Source organism: Scyliorhinus torazame, chromosome 6, assembly GCF_047496885.1.
Source record: "Scyliorhinus torazame isolate Kashiwa2021f chromosome 6, sScyTor2.1, whole genome shotgun sequence".
Taxonomy (NCBI): domain Eukaryota; kingdom Metazoa; phylum Chordata; class Chondrichthyes; order Carcharhiniformes; family Scyliorhinidae; genus Scyliorhinus; species Scyliorhinus torazame.
Genome location: NC_092712.1, coordinates 167,947,838 through 167,961,684, shown reverse-complemented (window position 1 = coordinate 167,961,684; position 13,847 = coordinate 167,947,838). Strand labels below are relative to the sequence as shown.

Genomic DNA, 13,847 nt, shown 5'->3' with positions numbered 1-13,847 from the left:
AAATCAAAACCAAATCAAGCAGAAAAAACCCTTCTCTTCCCGAAAGTCGCAACTTAATTTACAGAATTGAAAAGTTGAGATGTTTCCAGACAGAGAAAGAAAGAACCGCACAAAACTTCCCCCCCCCACCTCACCTTTCTTATAAAAAACTCAGTCCACCACAGTTTAGGTTTTAAAGTCCTTATGCGTCCACCAAGTTCTTGTCCTTCATAAAGACCTCCACCTCTTCCGGCGAGCCAAAGTATAGCTCCCGGTTCTCGTAGGTGACCCAGAGACGGGTCGGGTAGAGCAGTCCAAATTTTATGTCTTTCGCATACAGGGCCGCCTTGACTTTATTAAAACTCGCCCTCCTCTTTGCAAGCTCTGCTCCCCAATCCTGATACACCCGGATCTCTGACTCTTCCCAGCTGTACCGTTTTGTCTGCCTAGCCCACTTCCTCATACGTTCCTGGTCCAGGAACCGATGCAACCGTACCACAATCGCCCTCTTGGGCTCACGACCCTGGGGCTTACGCATAAGAGCCCTATGGGCCCGGTCCACCTCCAACGGGTTAGGGAACGAACCTTCCCCCATCAACTTCTACAGCAAATTCCCCACATGCGGACCGGCATCTGATCCCTCCTTTCCCTCTAGCAGACCGACAATCCGGATATTCTGCCTGCGAGAATGATTCTCCAGGTCTTCCACCTTCTCCAACATCCCCTTTTGCCGTTCCTGGAGAATACCAATTTCCATTGCCATCGCTGTGGACTCCTCCTCTCGTTCCGTCGCCTGCTCCTGCAGCTTTTGAATCTCCTGTCCCCGAGTCTTCACTTTCTCCTCCACCCCTGTCGACCACCCCCTTAAATCGAGGCCATCGCCTGGATCAGGTCCTCAGCACAATCCTTGCAATGCCAGGTGAACTTCCAGAAGTGCAGAAGGAGGCCATTTGGCCCATTGAGTCAGCACCAACCCAATTAAGTCCTCACTATCCCCATAACCCAATAACCCCTCCTAACCTTCTTTTGGTTACTAAGGGCAATTTATCATGGCCAATCCACCTAACCTGCACGTCTTTGGACTGTGGAAGGAAACCGGAACACCCAGAGGAAACCCACGCAGCCAGTGGAGAACGTGCAGACTCCATGGGGAATCGAACCTGGGACCCTGGCTCTGTGAAGCCACAGTGCTATCCACTTGTGCTACCGTGCTGTCCACGTATTCGACCAACTGGTCAATCGTCCATTGGGCAGAAGCGGCCGAACTTTGCCTCATTGCCATTGAACCCGTTGCTTTCTGAGTTTTGTTTCCACCCATCTTTTTTTTTTTACAAATAATTTTTATTAAGGTTTTCATAAAATATCAATAACGAAATGAAAAAGGAACCCAACAGGGTTAAGTACAAAACACAGTCTAGAAAAGCAACCCTCCATACCCCCCTCCCCCTGTACATAAATAATAAATTAACATTGACGCCCCGACTTAATACAACAGGTATATACACCCCCTCAGACCCTCCAGTGTAAATAACAAAAACAAAAATAAAGTAAACCCCCCCCCCCCAGAGTTGCTGCTGCCATTGACCAATGTCTACCGTTCAGCCAGGAAGTCTAAGAAAGGTTGCCACCACCTAAAGAACCCTTGTACCGACCCTCTCAATGCGAATTTCACCCTCTCCAACTTAATAAACCCCACCATATCGTTGATCCAGGATTCCACGCTTGGGGGCCTCGCATCCTTCCACTGAAGAAGAATCCTTCGCCGGGCTACCAGGGACGCAAAGGCCAGAATACCGGCCTCTTTCGCCTCCTGCACTCATGGCTCCTCTGCGACCCCAAATATTGCGAGCCCCCAGCCCGGTTTGACCCTGGATCCTACCACCCTCGACACCGTCCTCGCTACGCCCTTCCAAAATTCCTCCAGCGCTGGGCACGCCCAGAACATATGGGTGTGATTTGCTGGGCTCCCTGAGCACCTAACACACCTGTCCTCACCCCCAAAAAACTGGCTCATCCTTGTCCCGGTCATGTGTGCCCTGTGCAGCACTTTAAACTGTATGAGGCTGAGCCTCACGCACGATGAGGAAGAGTTCACCCTCCCTAGGGCATCTGCCCACGTCCCTTCCTCAATCTCCTCTCCCAACTCCTCCTCCCACTTGCCTTTCACCTCCACCAACGAGGCCTCCTCCTCCATCACCTGGTAAGATCTTCCCCACTACAACCCACCCCCCCAGAGAGCACCCTGTCCTGTACGGTGTGTGGCAGCAGCCGTGGGAATTCCACCACCTGCCGCCTGGCAAACGCCCTTACCTGTAAGTACCTGAAGGTGTTCCCCGGGGGGGGGGAACCCGTACTTCTCCTCCAGCTCACCCAGGCTCGCGAACTACCCATCCACAAACAGGTCCCCCAACCTTCGTATCCCTGCCCTTGCCACCCCGAAAACCCTCCAACTGTTCTTCCTGGGACGAACCGGTGGTTCCCCCGTATTGGGGTCCATACCGAGGCCCCAGCTTCCCCCCTGTGCCGCCTCCACTGCCCCCAGACTTTGAGGGCAGCCGCCACCACCGGGCTCGTGGTATACCTCCTTGGAGGGAACGGCAGCGGCGCCGTTGCCAGCGCCCCCAGACTCGTACCCACACAAGACGCCGTCTCCAACCTCTTCCATGCAGCCCCCTCCCCCTCCATCACCCACTTGCGCACCATCGTCGCATTGGCAGCCCAGTAGTACCCACAGAGGTTGGGCAGCGCCAGCCCCCCCTATCACTACTCCGCTACAGGAACACCCTTCTCACCCTCGGAGTCCCTCGCGCCTACACAAACCCCATTATACTCCTGTTGACCCGCCTAAAACGGTCTTCGGGATAAACACGGGGAGGCACTGGAACAGGAACAAAAACCTTGGAAGCACCGTCATTTTGACTGCACCCTACCCGCCAAGGACAGCGGCAACGCGTCCCACCTCTTGAACTCCTCCTCCATTTGCTCCACCAGCCTTGTGAAATTAAGCCTATGCAGGGCCCCCCAGCTCCTGGCCACCTGGACCCCCAAATACCTGAAGCTCCTCTCCGCCCTTTTTAATGGGAGCTCACCAATCCCCCTCTCCTGGTCCCCTGGGTGAACCACGAACAGCTCCCTCTTCCCCATGTTGAGCTTGTACCCCGAGAAATCCCCGAAGGATCCTCATTACCTCCGGCATTCCCCCCACCGGGTCCGCCACGGAAAGCAGCAAGTCGTCTGCATAGAGCGACACCCTCTGCTCCTCCCCACCCCGCACCAACCCCCTCCAGTTCCTCGACTCCCTCAGTGCCATAGCCAGGGGTTCAATCGCCAGTGCGAAGAGCAGGGGGGACAGGGGGACCCCTGCCTTGTCCCTCGGTGCAACCGAAAGTACTCGGACCTCCTCCTGTTTGTGGACACACTTGCCATCGGGACCTCATTCAACAGCCTAACCCACCTGGCAAACCCCTCCCCAAACCGAAACCTCTTCAGCACCTCCCACAGGTACCCCCACTCTACCCTTTCGAAGGCTTTCTCAGCGTCCATCGCCACCACTATCTCCGCCTCCCCCGCCGGCATCATGATAACGTTCAAAAGCCTCCACACACTCGCGTTCAACTGCCTCCCCTTCATGAACCCCGTCTGATCTTCGTGGATGATCTGCGGCACACAATCCTCAATCCTCGTGGCTATGACCTTCGCCAGCACCTCGGCATCTACGTTTAGCAACAAAATCGGCCTGTAAGACCCACACTGCAGGGGATCCTTGTCCCGCTTCAGGATCAAGGAGATCAGTGCCCGGGACATCGTCGGGTGCAAAGCCCCCCCCTCCCTTGCCTCATTGAAGGTCCTAACTAGCAACGGGCCCAACAGGTCCATATATTTTTTGTAGAATTTGACCGGGAAACCGTTCGGCCCCTGTGCCTTCCCCGCCTGCATGCTTCCTATCCCTTTGGTCAGCTCCTCCAGCCCAATCGGGGCCCCCAATCCCACCACCAGTCCCTCCTCCACCTTCGGAAACCTCAATTGGTCCAGGAAGCGGCCCATCCCGCCCTCCTCCAATGGGGGCTCGGACCGGTACAATTCCTCATAGAAGTCCCTGAAGACCCCATTGATGCCAACCCCACTCCGCACCACACTCCCTCCTCTGTCCTTAACTCCCCCAATCGCCCTAGCTGCGTCCCGCTTCCGAAGCTGATGCGCCAGCATCCGGCTTGCCTTTTCCCCATATTCGTAAATCGCCCCCTGGGCCTTCCTCCACTGCATCTCCGCCTTCCTGGTGGTCACCAGGTCGAATTCGGCCTGGAGGCTGCGCCTCTTCCTCAACAATCCTTCCTCGGGCACCTCCGCATACCTCCTGTCTACCCTCACCATCTCCCCCACCAGCCTCTCCCTCTCCCCTCGTTCCCTCCTCTCCTTGTGGGCCCTGATGGAGATCAGCTCTCCCCTAACCACCGCCTTCATACACCCATCTTTTGATTTCTTCTTTTCCGACTATTTCTTGTGCGCGGTTCCATAAATTGGGGGTCGCCTCCTTCTCCTCTCACTTTTATAAACTTATGTTGAGAAATTCCAGCGAAAATCCAGTTTACATGCCGCTAAAAGACCAGTAGTGGCGAGAGCTGCTAAATATGTGACCGTTCACTCCATGGCCACCACCGGAAAGCGGGTTAATACAGTTAAAGGTGGTGCACAGGGCTGACCTGACGAGCTCGAGGATGGAGGACACTTGTCAGCGGTGTGGGAGAGGTCTGGCCAATCATTTCTCTATGTTCTGTTCCAGCCCAAAGTTTTTACCGACTTTTACAGGTGCACCATTGAAAGCATCCTATCTGGCTGCATCACAGCCTGGTATGGCAACTGCTCGGCCCAAGACCGCAAGAAACTAGAGAGTCGTGAACACCACCCAGTCCATCACACGAACCCGCCTCCCATCCATTTACTCTGTCTACATCACCCGCTGCCTTTGGAAAGCAGGCAGCATAATCAAAGACCCCTCCCACTCGGCTTATTCACTCTTCCAACTTCTTCCATTTGGCAGGAGAAATAAAAATCTGAGAACATGCACGAACAGATTCATGAACAGCTTCTTCCACGTTGTTACCAGACTCCTAAACGACCCTCTTATGGACTGATCTGATCTCTTCACACATCTTCTCTACCGAGTATAATAATAATAATCTTTATTGTCACAAGTAGGCTTCCATTAACTCTGCAATGAGGTTACTGTGAAAAGCCCTTAGTCGCCACATTCTGGCGCCAGTTCGGGTACAGAGGGAGAATTCAAAATGTCCAAATTACCTAACAGCACATCTTTTGGGACTTGTGGGAGGGAACCGGAGCCCTTACTTAAGCCCATACCATCCTATTCCCATAACCCCACCTAACCTTTTTTCGACACTAAGGTGCAATTTAGCATGGCCAATCCATCTAACCCGCACATCTTTGGACTGTGGGAGGAAACCGGAGCACCAGGAGGAAATCCACACAGACACAGGGAAAACGTGCAGACTCCGCACAGACAGTGACCCAAACCGGGAATCGAACCTGGAGCAGTGATGCAGCAGTGCTAAACATTGTGCTACTGTGCCACCCAATCCTGTTTGAAAAGACAAAAAAAACCAAGCAGTCACACACAGGTGTGCACAGGTCAGACTTTCCCAAACCCACAGGAATTTCCGGCCGCAATGTCAGCATTGGTTCAAGCAGAAGCTCTTCCACCTTTGAGCCAGAACACTGGCGTTCAGGAGCCACTCCAGAGACCGGAATGCATAATTCAGGTGGACAGTCGAGGGCAGTCCCATCTTGAAAGGTGGCTTGTGAAAGCTCAGACTTCTCCAATGGAAGAGTCCACTCCTGGTGCCCTGGCCAACATCACCAAAAGAGATTACATACTTAGCTTCGTTTGTTTGTTTGGGGGGGGGGGGGGGGGGTGCATCTTGTGAGTGAGCAATTCACTGGCTGTGGGATATCCTGGGAGCTGAAAGGTGCGAGCAGATACTGTACAATTCTCGATCACACACACCTATATATATATCATTTCGGTTCTCACGCCTCAGCCATTTGCAAAGGTCACTCCACGAGGCCTACCTCCCATTCCTCCATGAACCTGTTGGCCTCCTGCACTCCAGCCACTCTGTTCCTCCTGAACTCCTCTCGGACATAGCGGTCACCCAGAACGCGCAGATTGGGCGGCAGCAGGCGGTGTACGAGCAGAATCCGTTTGTACAGCGCGCGCACCCGGCCGAGCCGAGCCGCTGCCATCCGTCTCCCCGGCAACCACAGAGCCGCCAGCCCGCCGGAAGTGTCCGGTCGCCTTCTATCTACTGAGGTACGACACCAATACCCCTCCGGACGAAGTATCTATGTTGCCCGGCGTGGGGGACTCAATACGTATCTCTGCCACTCCACATATTCCGCAGAATCAATTGAAAAGGAAATATATTTTAATAATTACCATCTTTTTTATCAAGTATTTTTATTAAGTATTTATTACTTACCGTCTTGTGGCATCGGTTCCGGGGCCCGTAGCGGAGGTGGGTTGATTAATGCTGTTGCACGAGGCCCTGATTGCTTGTCGCTGCAGAGACGTAAACAAAGCCCACTGGTGGCGCTAAGATCTGAAAGGAGCTGCAACATCTGTGTCCGACATAGAAACATAGACTAAAAGCAAAGTTTTGCAGATTATGGAAATCTGAAATTGAAATGTAATCTGCACGGAAACAGGCCGATTGAGTCTGCTGGCTGAAAAGGCTATATCCCAATCCTTAATTACTGAGGCTGTTCTTAGCTCTAACGGCCAAGTATTTTTTTACTGAGGGTTTCTGCATTTCTCTACCTTTTGGGGCAGTGCGCTCTCCTGATCTCCACCACCCTCTTAAAAAAAAGGTCCTCAACTCCCCTTCTACCAATTACTTCAAATTTGTGCTCCCTGCCATTAATGGTGATCATGATGTGGAGATGCCGGCATTGGACTGGGGTGAGCACAGTAAGAAGTCTTACAACACCAAGTTAAAGTCCAACAGTTTGTTTCAGCTCACTAGCTTTCGGAGCAATGCTCCTTCCTCAGGTGAATGAAGAGGTATGTTCCAGAAATATATGTATAGACAAAGTCAAAGATGCAAGACGATACTCTGAATACGAGCATTTACAGGTAATTAAGTCTTTACAGATCCAGAGAGAGGGGTAATCCCAGGTTAAAGAGGTGTGAATTGTCTCAAACCAGGTTAGGTGGTAGGATTTCACAAGCCCAGGCCAGATGGTGGGGGGGGGGGGGGGGGGTGAATGTAATGCAACATGAATCCAAGGTCCCGGTTGAGGCCGTACTCGTGTGCGGAACTTGGCTAAAAGTTTCTGCTCTGCAATTCTACGTTGTCACGCGTCCTGAAGACTGCCTGGGACGGCATCTTCTTCTTCGCAGCCTTCAACATGCCATCGATCAAGATGAACATCTTGCCAAGGTCATCCCCATACCCCCACTACTTGCCTTCAAACAACTGCGCAACCTCAAACAAACTATTGTTTGCAGCAAATGACCCAGCCTTCAGAACAGCGACCATGACACTACACAACCCTGCCATGGCAATCTCAGCAAGACGTGCCAGATCATCGTCATGGGTACCACCATTACACGTAAGAACACCACCCACCATGTATGCGGTACATACTCGTGCGACTTGGCCAACGTTGTCTACCTCATACGCTGCAGGAAAAGATGTCCCGAAGCGTGGCGAGACTATGCAGACACTGCGACAACGGATGAACCGACATCGCGTGACAATCGCCAGGCAGGAATGTTCCCTTCCAGTTGGGGAACACTTCAGCAGTCAAGGGCATTCAGCCTCTGATCTCTGGGTAAGTGTTCTCCAAGGCAGCCATGAGGACTGTGTAGGACTGGTCAGGGTGGATCATGTGATCCAGCACATTGCCATGGTGTAAAGGCATCGCCTTGCCAAAGATCTTGTAGTCCATGCTAGTTTTTAAGGTAGCAGAGATCCACCCCTCTTTGGCAGCAGAGTAATGGTGGCCCTGCACCATGAGAGGGGCATCTCCCCGGTCGTGATACTTTCCCCCAGAACCCCTGCATAGTCACTCCCCACGTCGTCCCAGCATGCCCTGAAGAACTCCACGGTCAGCCTGCCCAGCCCTGGGGTTTTGCCTCTGGAAAGGCTGTCGAGAGCGCCAGTCAGCTCCTCCAGGCATCAGGCCTCCCAACGCCTGTAATATGTAGACAGAAATGTAACTAAAGGGTTAATCACAATACCTAGCTGTAACACTACCACTAAAGGGCATTACTAGATCCACTATCGAACTGAGTTCCCAGAAGCTCTAGCTCAGCTCTTTTTAGGAGTTACCAGATAGCAGCAGTGTAGCAGAGAGGATCTCAGCCTAGACACCACGTTTAGCTTAGATACAGTTTACAGTTATTTATTCTTCCTTTATTGCTAGAGTTAGTTCAGTGCAGTGTCAAACTCATTTATTAGTTTTATCATTGCTTAATAAATTCATTCAGTTTACTTCGAAGACTCAAGTGTTCTTCAACATCGTCTACAGTTGTTAATGACATATATTACTTAAACCCAGTAATATAACACGTTACCAGAGTGGCTACTGAATCTACCTAGTTAAATTTAGTGAGTACAGAGAGAAGAATAGACAGCTATTCGGCAACTAAAGCATTGTCTTCGGAACAAAACCTGATGATTCCTGGCACGATGGACAGACCACAAACTCCTCGTCACCTCAGGATCACCGGTAACCTTAATGTTAACTGGCGGTTGTTTAGACAACAATTTCAACTGTATTTAGAAGCATCTGATTTAACAAATGTGACAGATGCTCGTAAAATAGCACTGTTACTAACTATGGCTGGTCCACACGCGATAAGAATCCACAATTCTTTTAACTACTCAGAGGATCAAGATAAAATGAAGTATGAAACAATCCTTTAAAAATATGATAGCCACTGTAAAATACAGTCAAATGAAATATTTGAGCGCTACATCTTTGCAAAGAGATTGCAAGAGAAAGAGGAATCTTTCATCAGCTTTATAACAGACCTTAAGCTGCTAGCATCCTGCAATTTTTTAATGCTGCATGATTCTGAGATTCGAGACGAAATTGGGGCATAAAAGATGAGCACCTCCGAAAACAATTACTGAGTGAACAGGATTTAACATTAGAAATCGCTATACAAAAATGCCTTGCTCATGAACAATCAAAGAATCATTACCTAGAATATAAAATCCGTGAAAATATTGCAAACATTTACCACAAGGCAGATGTAGTGTTGGGAGTGGAGAAGGTGCATGTTTTGAACTGCAGCCATCTTGCGCACGCGTACTCAGATCAGTACGCACCTGCACACATCCAGAAAAGACGCAAACCAGTAAAATACCGTTCTGCGCATCCACGAGAAGCTGCGTATGCGCAGTTGCAAAAAGAGCGCACTCTGAAAGATAATCAATTTGCGCATGTGCAATCAATTCCTACGCATTACGTCATGAGCTGCATGATGTCAGAAGACTCAGAATACGCCCACTTAAAGGCAAACTGCCCAAAAATTAAAAATAAGAGTTTTAAAGCTACAAAACCCAAATCTTTAACCTCAAAAGGCACAACAATGCCTGAACTTCAACAAGCAGTTGAAAATAATACTCGCAGCACCACGGAACAAACAATTTGCAGTATAAAAAGGTGAAGAGCACATTATCAAATCCAAAACTGAAGAAGATGATTTGTTAATCAAAAATGAAGAGCTCAATAACAAATCCAAAACCAAAGAAGAGGATTTGTTTATTGAAGAATACTACTTAGACATGGCTGAGTTATTCGGATATAATGATCATAGCATCAGCAACACGGTTGAAAAGCTCAATACGACTCTACCCATGGTAGATGAATCCAATACCATGATGCAATGGCAGATCATTGATACATTGGATGACAGCAACCTGTCAAATAGCCAAGAAGAAAACAATGTCACATAGAGAGTACTGACCGACTCCGTTGAGAGAGCACCAATCGACTCCACAGAGAGAACACTGCACGACTCCACACAGTAGCAATGAAAGACTCCACAGAGAGAACGATGGAAGCCTCCACAGAGAGCATATTGACAGAATCCGGAATGGAAGCTATTAAAGACTCAAGAGCGACAACCATGCATGAAGAAGACCGTGAAGGTCAATCCACCTTATTTGAGCAACTAGAAGAAGACTGTGAAAGTCTCGTTTAATCAACAGCAAGAAGCCAATGAATGTCTACCAACTGTATGTGAGAACAGTGACACAGAGGTCACAATCAACATATAAGATGTGCAAAATCACAGCGAGACTATACAGAAGCACTTAACAATCAAAGTAAAACTACTCATGAGTCCAGTGAGACCACATCCACTGAGACCGCATCAATTAAAACCATCTACTCTTGACAACCTGCAAGAAACTGAAATCTTGACAACGTTGACTCCAGAAGAGGAGCACCAAGAGATCTAAGATGAGGCAGATCAACCAGAATTGACTCCAGACGATGAGCACCAAGAGATCAAAGATGAAGCAGATCAACCAGAAATGACTCCAGAAGAGGAGCACCAAGGAATCAAAAATGAATCAGGTCTACCAGAAATGACTGAGGTCACCAGGATCAGTGCAACATCAGACCATTCACACAAACCTCAAACCGTAAAGCTAAATGAAACATCAGATACCACAAAGGACACTGATAATTTTGAGAATGATTCGAATTATCCACCAGGAACAGTCATTGAGCACAACAACAACAAAAATAACAACAACAGAAACAACAACAATGAAACAGCAACCTGTACAACATGGTACAACTCTACAACTACAGGACAATGTTACAGAACAGTCCAAAACAATGGCAAGAGCACAAACATAACATGGACATTGTCCACACAAAACAAATGTCATGCCAATGAATTTTACAAATTCAAATTTGCTCCAAAACAAAGAAGCAACACCCCCAAGGCAAATGACATACTAAATCGATAACACAGGCACAAGAAAAATAGGTCAGACAATGAAACTGATTCGGCCATTCGAATACCTGATGATGACTTGTTGGTACTTCAATACGCCACAATTGCTTTTTCCTCAAGTTTCATTTAATGAAGAAATATTTTGGGACACTATAACCAACAACTCTACCAGTCGTGATTCACACACAACTATCAAAACTTTGACGTCTCCACCGCAACTTCTGAGAAGGTCGTCGTGAACAAGAAGACAACCTAAAAGACTGAATTTATGAACATTTTGTTGAACATATTTGCTGTGTACATATCATGTTCTTACCTTTAATCTCACTATCCATTGTTACTTGTTACCAAGCAAGAAATGTAAAAGAAAGGGGGGGGGATGTAATGATATGAAAACAGACATGTAACTAAAGGGTTAATCACAACACCTAGCTGTAACACTACCACTAGAGGGCATTACTAGATCCACTATATAGCGGAATTCCCAGAAGCTCAAGCTCTTTCAGTTCTCTTTCCATGCAGGAGTTACCAGATAGCAGCAGTGTAGCAGAGAGGATCTCAACCTAGACACCACGTTTAGCTTAGATACAGTTTGTACAGTTATTTATTCTTACTTTATTGCTAGAGTTAGTTCAGTGGAGTTTCAAACTCATTTATTAGTTTTAACATTGCTTAATAAATTCATTCAGTTTTCTTCGAACATCATCTCCAGTTAGTAACGACATATATTACTTTAACCCAATAATATAACAGTGCCCTCCAGGCTAATCAGCGGTTGGTCCTCCCACAAAACTCTGCAAGCATCCTTGCAGAACGGATCCGGAGAGAAGAGGGTGCTGTAGCAGCTTTGGATTAGGGCCCTGACTTGCACCGGATCCGAGACGAGGCACACGTCACTGGCCAGCTGCATAAAGAGCTGATGACAGACCCCGTACCTTTTTTCCAGCGAGTAGAAGAAGGGGGAGCCATCGGCCATGTTCGTGATGATCTGGATCCGGACGTTACGTATGCGTCTTTGGACCCGACAAGTTGCTAGTCCTGCAACGCGCTCTTCTCTCTGTACACCAGCTGCAGTGCCGGGTCTTTATCGGGCTGACCGAGATGTGACTCCGCCTAAATGTGAGGTCAGGTGACTCATGTCGACCTCACCCCCTCGCCACTCCAGGAGCCACATGGCTTTGTCTCCTGGAGCGGTGTGGGTTTTTTGCAGGAAGCACATCACATACTTCCCATCCCGGAGGGCCAAAGGTTTGGAACCTGCGAAGCATGTCTCTGCTGCCATTGATGTTGTGGCTGACACCTTCACCGTCACCTTTTTAATGCTCAGAGGGAGCAGAGTAGCGCATGCCTCTCCAATCCCTCGGCAGTCCAGCAAGGAAAGATTTAAGCCAGCGCTGCTCAGTCGCGTCCGCACCTCCTGCCTCTTCAACATAGATGTGGGAAGACTTAATGAGCAGCGCCAAGTCTGACCACTGGTCGAGGGCTAGTTGCATATGGTTTCGGTGACCGCGGTTTGCATGTAACAAATCCCAGCATTCACCTGGGTGAATGAGGGGAGACTTGGTGTCGGGCACTAGATGGCCCACCGCCTCAGAAGAGATCGACCTAAAATCAAGAGGGTCCACCGGCACGTTGGTCCTGCCCACCATGAGCCGCTTTTCAAGGACGAGGTGAACCGCCCGCTCGGCCCTCAGGAAATACATGACCTTCCCATACATTTGAGAAGTGGGTACAATGGCCGAGGGATGGTGGGGCTGCGGGTGAAGTGGAGGCTGAGGAAGCCACCACCCCTACAGATGTGATTTTAGATGGGCCCCACCACCGGCGTAGGTGGAGTGGCCAATAGGGCAAGTGCCACGCCCCCCAAGATGGCCTTTGTCGTGTCAGGAGTCTTACAATAGATGGGGGTATGATGATATACATGTACCCTTCAATATACATAGTTGTCTATCAGTGCACATAATTATCGGTATGACCTCTGACCAGCGGGTGGCACTAGAGATCTCATCACATGACTCAAGACACCGGAAGTTGGTAGTAAGTCGTACAAGAAGATAGTCGCATTTAGAGTACTCTAGAAGAATTCACTGAATTGATTTAGCAGCCATTGTCTGTATTATAGTTTGTTAGTTATCTTTTCCATCGCATCCAGTTGAAGGAGAATGCGAAGCCAGTCATGCACTGTCGAGACATGTACCTGATCCCTGAAGGACAAACTGAAGACCGAGTTACACAGAATGATGGCAGAAGGAGTCATCAGGGCATCTGTAGCTGGACAAGGCTAGCACAAAGCTGTGCACGTTTAACACACCCTTTGGGCGCTACTGCTTCCTGAGAATGCCTCATTTTGGCATCTGAAATCTTCCATCATGCCATGGAGCATTTTGAGGGCTACGAAGAATCCAGCACGAGTTGTAGAATAGAAAGAAATAACATTTATTTACAATAACATATATATATATATATACAACTCCCTTGCTGCTCACTCCTCTCTAGCTGGTTCCATACTGGCCAGCTCTATTTATGCAGGGAATATGCTAATGATTTCTCTGCCCTCCTCATTGGAGAAGCTCATACTCCCTAAGGATTGTGGGATTGCCATTAGTCCCCAGCCAGTGGAAGCAGGCAGGTTATAACATCCCTTCCTTCCCAAAGTCCAAGGAATCCACCGAAGACCCTGGCGAAGGAGAGCGCGGACTCGTTTTGCCGCAGGCCGGACATCATTTGCACGAGGCGCTGGATCGGGATGTGTGTAACGAGACGGAGAATGGTGCTTCCGCGATGAACGCCGTAACGGTTGTACATCCACAGCCCGTGGGCCCGAGGACTCCCTCTTTGAGGCGTCCTGTGTCTCCATCTCGGAGTCGGA

At 49.3% G+C, this 13,847-nt stretch overlaps 2 protein-coding genes across 2 annotated transcripts in view; one reads left to right on the top strand and one right to left on the bottom strand.

The window, feature by feature from the left end:
- Nucleotides 1–6,302, bottom strand: part of sdhaf3 (succinate dehydrogenase complex assembly factor 3) — a 74,651-nt gene extending 68,349 nt beyond the window's left edge. The window contains exon 1 of the mRNA XM_072509067.1: nucleotides 6,067–6,302. Coding sequence (XP_072365168.1) covers nucleotides 6,067–6,240 — 174 coding nt within the window. The 5' untranslated portion in view covers nucleotides 6,241–6,302. The remainder of the gene's footprint in view (nucleotides 1–6,066) is intronic.
- Nucleotides 6,288–13,847, top strand: part of LOC140425138 (cytoplasmic dynein 1 intermediate chain 1) — a 502,251-nt gene continuing 494,691 nt past the window's right edge. The window contains exon 1 of the mRNA XM_072509063.1: nucleotides 6,288–6,307. The gene's annotated coding sequence lies outside the window, so the exon portion shown is untranslated. The remainder of the gene's footprint in view (nucleotides 6,308–13,847) is intronic.